This window comes from Montipora capricornis, chromosome 3 (genome assembly GCF_036669925.1).
Source record: "Montipora capricornis isolate CH-2021 chromosome 3, ASM3666992v2, whole genome shotgun sequence".
NCBI lineage: Eukaryota > Metazoa > Cnidaria > Anthozoa > Scleractinia > Acroporidae > Montipora > Montipora capricornis.
In genome coordinates this window covers 64,790,912-64,798,411 of record NC_090885.1, presented here as the reverse complement: position 1 = coordinate 64,798,411, position 7,500 = coordinate 64,790,912, and the positions used below count along the sequence as shown (strand labels likewise).

General features: G+C 39.7%; 2 protein-coding genes across 3 annotated transcripts in view; one reads left to right on the top strand and one right to left on the bottom strand.

Moving 5' to 3' along the window:
• Positions 1-4,359, bottom strand: part of LOC138043714 (regulator of G-protein signaling 12-like) — a 47,870-nt gene extending 43,511 nt beyond the window's left edge. For both annotated transcript variants that reach the window (XM_068890123.1, XM_068890124.1), the window contains exon 1: positions 2,159-4,359. In XM_068890123.1, coding sequence (XP_068746224.1) covers positions 2,159-3,952 — 1,794 coding nt within the window. In that variant the 5' untranslated portion in view covers positions 3,953-4,359. The remainder of the gene's footprint in view (positions 1-2,158) is intronic.
• A 1,863-nt stretch (positions 4,360-6,222) lies between these two features.
• LOC138041558 (uncharacterized) overlaps positions 6,223-7,500 on the top strand; it is a 14,180-nt gene continuing 12,902 nt past the window's right edge. The window contains exon 1 of the mRNA XM_068887300.1: positions 6,223-6,577. Coding sequence (XP_068743401.1) covers positions 6,298-6,577 — 280 coding nt within the window. The 5' untranslated portion in view covers positions 6,223-6,297. The remainder of the gene's footprint in view (positions 6,578-7,500) is intronic.

The following is a 7,500-nucleotide window of genomic DNA, read 5'->3' as shown; positions in this document are numbered from 1 at the left end:
CAGTAATAAGAATTAAGCTCTCACAAACAATAATAATAATCATCGTTTACACAGCAGCACTCTCAGCAACTACAATTTTCATCTCAAATTAAATTTACATTTCTTTAATTAAAAAGTTATTTTTCTTACTTTTTTCACTTTAATTTTTTAAAAATATATCTAGAATTCTAATGAGGAGTGTTTTATTGGGTTTAAAGCTCATGAACGTGATAGGCTGTTAGACTCATTTATCATGTGAGAGTTTTTTGAAGTATGTTAAACCCAATTTTGTCAGTTTAAAAAACACCACATTTCAGAAACAGTGTATAAATAGATGACATAACTGCATTTAAAGTGCATCCATCCTCAAAGTATTTTCTTGCACAAAAATTAAATGTCTAACATTTATTTTACCTTTGCTTCTTTAGATTTTACTTTTAATACCTAGGCCTAATGAGGTAAGAGAGAGTAGCAAAGCTAGCCTGTAGTGAGATCTATTCCTTCAATGACGTCAAAACTAATTTACATGGCCAAAGTTCTTTCAAAACTATAACGCAAAGTAGTTTATGATGTCATTGAAGGAATACATGTAGATCCATGGCTCTAACTGCCTCAGCCATGGGACAAATGATTGCCAGCATCTTTCCCTAACATACCAGTACCACGAAAACTTGTGTATAAGCCGCATCTTTTTGCCAAAACATTGGGCTCAAAATCATGGGTGCGGCTTACATGTATATATGAGACCATTGCTTTCAGAGGGAGTAAACTGGCTGGTATGGGGTCAAAAATAGCACCAAAACCCTTCAGTAAGTAAAGATTGAGTGTATTCTTCGACAGATCACTTCAACACTGATCTCTCCACCATGTGCGAGAAAATACATGTATGTACTGTAAAAGGCTGACTTTTTTGTTACTCTCATTACTTGCACGGCATGTTTGTCAATAGGGTTTTCAAACTCTCGTTTAGCGACAAGTTTCTCACTGATCGATGTCTTTCCATGTTGTTTACAATGTGACTCGGTCCAGAATTCCCTCCGTAAATGACTCCATGGTTACTAAGTAAATGTTTCTATCACTAACCCATACATTATTTTCATTCAAATTTCAAATGTGGGGTTCCACAATGAAGACAACACTGTTGTCAGTCTCAAGACTTAGAGAAATCGATTAAAGATACGCTTTAAAGCCTTTTTAAGAGTTGAATAACTTCTTAAGATCACTGCAAAGTTTTTAATTTATACCCTGAACTGTGAACCAACAACTTATTTTGCCAGAGTGCTTTTTAAGTTTTATATTTTCCTCAAAATTCATGCTTGGTATTTGGGGGTGTGGCTCATCTACGAGAGCAGCTGATACATGAGTTTTTACAGTACCTTATGAGGTACATTAAAAAGTAAAATCTAGAGAAGCACAGGTAAATAATTATATGTTTGTAAAGGCCTGGGCAAACAGCTTCAACATTTGCTTAAACGGGGACATAGTTTTTCCACGCTGTTAGCTTAAACGGGGACATAGTTTTTCCACGCTGTTAGCTTAACCCTTTAAGCCCCGAGGGGTTCCCCATTGACGAGTAAAATCGTCTGGCGTTAGACAGAGTAAATCTATAAGTGCCATTTGGCACTATCGGGGCTGAAAGGGTTAAACATCCATTCCATTTTGTTGAACAACATTACATGTATAAGATGTTGACCACTGGGGTGGACACATGGTTTCAACACATCATCAGCATTTGACTCAACAGAGCCTTGTATTCAGTCCCAGGCTGCAGCCGCAGTTGTTACTATGGATACAGACATGGATACATCATTGAGAGACCAAATAGTCCACATACATATACCAAAACATGTTGAAAGAGGGCAGCAAATGGCCTCTGCTACTTAATTCAGCATCCGCGATAACAAAAGAAACGTTGAATGGTCGTTGAAGCAAGGTCTTAACTCTTTTCAACTTACTCAACATCGATTCAACTTTGATTCTGTTTCAACATGTTTGGACACGGTTGAAAGGGGGAGGGGCAAACCGTTTCAACATGGATTTTGAAGCTGTTTGCCCAGGCGAGCCGAATGCCTGATAAGGTTTGCAGGAATTAAATTCTGGGTACATTTAGGACCATACCAAGCACTAAATTTGACCCCTGTAGAGAATTACATAGTAATAGAACAAACAACATGCCTACCTCATGGGAGTCACTCCGTGATCTGTCCATAGCTCTTATCTTTCTTCCCTCCGAACTCCTTTGTGGTTTCCTTAAAATTCCAGCTACTGGCATATCTCCTGCAGCTGGACCATGATGTGATTCCAAAGAAAACTGTGAATCAGCTGAATTCTCACGTGAATGAAATGAAGACACATTTACAACAGGAAGTACTGGCCTGCCAGCACTTCTAACTGGAGAAGACATAAAATTTGTGACACCTTCAGCATCGTTCTGGTGAAAACAGTCAGAACTGAAACCAGAATCATTTCTCTCAGGGAAGTGAAGATGTCCAGCAACTCTACCATGCAATTCTCCAGTGTTGAAAGAGTTAGAATCGTTTTGAGGACACTTCACCAAGAATTTGGGTGCTTCGTGACTTTGAAGTGATGCATTTACATCTTGCTTGGTCAAGATATTTGTTTCAACGTTGCCTTGACAGAGTTGCCTTGATGACATTTCAGAATTTGATTGGCTAGTTGACAATAAAGGCTGTTGCCCTGATTTTACGAACACATCTCCATCACTAATGGCCCCACTCAATTCAGAATTTCTCTCCTTAAACATTCCTGTTATAGTTTCCAAGATTCTACAGGAAGACTCAGGAAACTCGATACAGCCATCCTCGTCATCTGCAGGAGTGCACTGTATCCCATACTTTTCAGCAATGTGTCTGTGAGCTTCATGAGGACTGAAATCAGGATTAACAGAAAAAACATGACAAGAGCAGTTGACTGTATTTGGAAAATCACCATTGTGGTTATTTCTCGGATTCCATCTGCTCGAGGGGCTATCAAATCGGTCCGCAGATCCTTCATTGGCTTTTCTAGTCACAATGCCAAACACTCTTTTGTCATCTGAACAGAGCCCAGTGAAAGCTAAAGACTTCAAGGGATAAGTAACAATAGCTTTCTTTTGGTTGTCAACAAGCCTTATGCCGATCAAGGAAATCTCCATCAAGAAAAACACGTGAACTCTTTGCTGAGCTCGAAGCCGGCGCACACAATTTCGAATCGCAGTCAAACTAGCAGAGGGTAGACTTGACGTACACGGCAATTCAATTGAGCCCAAATAGCCAACAATCGACCGCAATTCTAGTCCCAAATCGATATCCGCTTGAGCTTGGCTCTTTAGGGGTGTCATCTTTGGATACAAAACGCGCGACAATCTAGGAGAAGACGAAACAGAGGTATTGTCTCCTTCGCTAGAATGCCTACTACTCGAGTAACTGTGAGGAGGGGACGATTCGGCAACGGAACTTTCAGACCTGATACTTTCGCAAAAAGACGCTTTCAGTTCCTCGTCGCTCACAACATCCTCCTCTGAAACGAATTTCCCGTTAGACAGAGTTTGGGACAAAGTTGAATTCGAAGAGTGCCCTGCAGCAAACAGTTGCCCTGCTTTTAATTCCTCCACAACTTTGTCCACTCTATGCAATATGGGATCTGAAGTATCCCCATTGATTTTAGCATCGTTAGAGGGCTGTCTCTGAAACTCGGTGGTTTTCCGAACAACAAGGCGAACCATCCCATCCGGCGAACTGGCGATCAATCTCACGACGTCTTCATGTGTTGCCTGTTCCACAGAGGCACCATTGACCTCAATTATTTGATCACCCTGCTTCAAACCAGCTTTATAAGCGGGACTTCCCTCAAAAATACAACTCAGCACACATGGACCTTGGCTTGACAGCGTGAATCCGAACCCTTCGGGCCTTCGGTACAATTTTACCGTCCGAAGAAGGCCGTTGTTTAAATAATCAGTTGACGGTTGCATTTTTTTGCACAAATAACAATTAAGCTTAAAATACTTTGTTCATTAAATTGCTTATTGCTCCACATATTCCGATAAAATCAGTGCGTTGGCAATTACCTTGTCAATCCATTCATATTGCTGACACATGTGCCGACGAGAACAATTCCAACATAAGAAAATTTCCGCTATCGAAAGAAAGAAGTGCGTACGACGAACTATCTCTTCACGCCTTCGAGGACGTCAATGAATTGCTTTTGACACAATGAACTGGCGGCCATTGAAGACCTAAAATGAGTGTCACAGGTCCTTAAAAATTCTTTTGTCGTTTCACTTTCCGCTGAGAACGAAACTTCCTTTGACATAATGCTTGACACTCGATTGTGCTACCAAAGAGGACCCTAACTTACATAAAGAAAGAGATTAATTTTTCGACCGGGGGTTATCGCAACCGAATTGAGTCACATGATCCAATTTCCGTTTTCTCATTTGCCAATAACAAAATGTTATGTAAATTGCACCGGTAGAGTTCGTGACATACATTTCTTGTATTGGAAGCAAAAACAATTCAATTGAAAAACTGGACAAGTTTTTATTATTCAGTTTGGGTTTTCTTAAACATTTTGTAAAATTATATGACCTCATTCAGTTTAAGGCAAACTGAAATACAGATTAAGGAATATTAGTTAATGGCAATCGTGCTAATTGGCAATTATCGATCTCAATAACATCACGAAAACCAAATAAACAACGTCACCACTAATTAAAGAGTTTGAATATATGGAAATATTGGCATCAGTAAAACCTTGTAAAGATAAGAGGTCAAACAGATTTCAAACGCTAGCGACAAGTCAGTAGCACATAATTAATTAAACCTTGACAATAATTCAATAAACAAAAAAATAAACAAATCGGAAATTGAATTTTGAAAATATAGAATGCATTGCATTTCGAATTTACGTACAAGTTATATAACAACACCATTTTAGGTCCTTTTGTTCGGGAGAGTCTTAAAGTTAAATTTGCCATACTGCATCTGGTGAATATCTACTCAGCCTGACGACCACTTCATGACAACTGCTGTAAAGCACGTACAAGTCGACTGTAAATATCAATATTTCAGTGATTGCGGAGATAAATACTGTATACTTCACTCATCACAGAGTGATCGTCCCGTCCGCTCGCCTAAAAAAAATTGGTGTTTGAGGACGGCGGCAGCTGTATACGGGCGTCTACACAGGCTATCATATGAGGGCTGACTACGTTGCTTTCTCTTTTCTCCTCCAATAGTTTTCCTGCGGATATTCCGGTTTTCCTCCCTCTTACCATAAACCAACGGTTGATTTGATATGGATTCTCCCAAATTTCGTAGGGCATTGGGGTTAACGCTCAACGATCAGTGAGGAAGCGCCAGCGAAGTGTCAAAGTTAGGCCGGCGGGTTTTCCCATGTGTTTCTTTGGGCGTTTTCCATATACAAAACAGTGACTGGACAGTGACTGGACTTGACTCAGATCTTATGGCTATTGCCGGATACAGGTGTCCCCCCAGGATCACTGCTTGGCCCTAGACTTTACAGCATGTATTCAAATGATTTATCCAAATCTACATCAAATGCCTCCATTGAGATGTTTGCAGACGACACCGCCTGCAGCATTTTACATTGGAGACACTGTTGATGAAGTTTTATTCAAAGCAATCATCGACTTGAACATGATGGTGATGGTGGGATACCTAAAAGTTTACCAAGTCATAAAATGCACGACGATTCGTCCCGTCTCCGTTTGGGTGAATATAGCTTGGCCGTATTTGTAAAGAGTAACATTGCCAACAAAACGTTTCCCAGATGCAGCACCAAGTATAGCCCAAGTAAACTCTCGAGAGCGTCTTGTTACTGAAGGGGGGTAGGTGAGGGGCCAACAAGGCCTGAAGCGCAGACTTTTGACTTGGCTGATTTTGGCTTATATCCAACAAGCACGAACGGAAGAATTGTTTTATTAAATTGTGATAAACCATGAATGTTTGGATACTTAAAAAAAATACTTTTCTGGTTACAAATTTTTCAGCTTGGAAATACTTGGGTCGATCATACAATTCTTATGCTGTTAACTGATATTTAGTGATCGACCTAATCAAGACATGAGAAAGTTTATTACAACGCTCTCCGGGCTAAAGGTCGCAAGTAAAGTTTTTTTTTTGCCTACGTCATTTTAAGTTCGCGACAAAAGCACACAGAAACTTTGTCGCAAGATGTGGCATTAATGCAGTTCCGAATTTCTTAGAACTAGAAATGCCGGACAATATTCCGCATTCTGTGGATCCTTGGGTGCGACTGCGGCATTCACTGTTCTGATCTATAATAAACACCAGTATGAATGCGGCTTTAGAAGTGCCTTTCTTCAGCCGTTTCGGGATCCAACTTACAAATACCTACAAATGTCATAACACAATGAAAATAAAGTTCTTTGACCGCAGATTGGAAAAATGCGGGAAATTTCCCATTTCCGGAAACAGAAGAGGTCCTAAATATGAACCAGAGATATTCTTGAATCAACCAGTCTCTCCGTTTGTCAGTACTGAAGGAGTGAAAATGGCTTGGGATCTTGACTGTTGCATTTTGTGCATTTCTCTTGCTTGGATTACAGTTTCCGGTAAGTGATTTACATAAAGAAGGCACAAGGTTTTCTCTGGTAACGACTTGCGTCGAATTGACCTCGGAAAGTGGAAGTTTAATTCTGTTAATTGGATTTCATGTGATGAGAGAGATCCCAGGTTTTATTAAATTTGATTCTGTTGGAGAGAAATAAAAAGGATCACTCACGATCTGTTTTCATTCGATTCGGACAGTTAGCTCATAAAAAGCAAAGAAAATGGAAAAACTGAAGAGTAGACGGCAAATGACAAAACTTTCATTTTACATCCACGACAGCCATCACTATTGAGGAAAAAGTAGAGAAATCAGTAACCCTGAGATTTCAGCTTTACTGAAACTATCCGTTGACAGTCAATGAGATCGACTCGGAAAATAAACATTGTTAACAATTATGATATTTTTGAGTTTCTTAGAGGATATAAAGTTTTATATATTTCATTTGCGGAATAGAACGAAACTGAAAGTTGAAAGATTTCTCCAACAAAAAAACCGAGAAAGATCTCTCGAACTTTCATCTTATAACACTTCTACGAGTCAAGATGTTACAGTTATCCAGGGTTCGTGCAGATATTTTGATTGTGGTACATGTATGCATTTAAGTACCAAAGGTTGAAACATTGTGTCATCTTGGCCAGTATTTTGATGCCATTTAAATAACAGAACCGATGACGTCCGCTGTCATCCGACAAATCCAAAGGGAAAGTCCAAAGGGAGATACCTCAGTTGTGCACTTTCACATCAAAATAAAATCCCCGGACTCATCGCCAGAAATTTCGAACCCAATTTTTCGTGATAATTATGGGCTTGATAATTATGAGCTATGGTCAAAGCCGCTGGCAGATCCGGCCGAGAACGGGCTCATGGTCACGATACACAAACATGACCGTATTTACACTCAAAGAGGAACCGCTGAACGAAAAT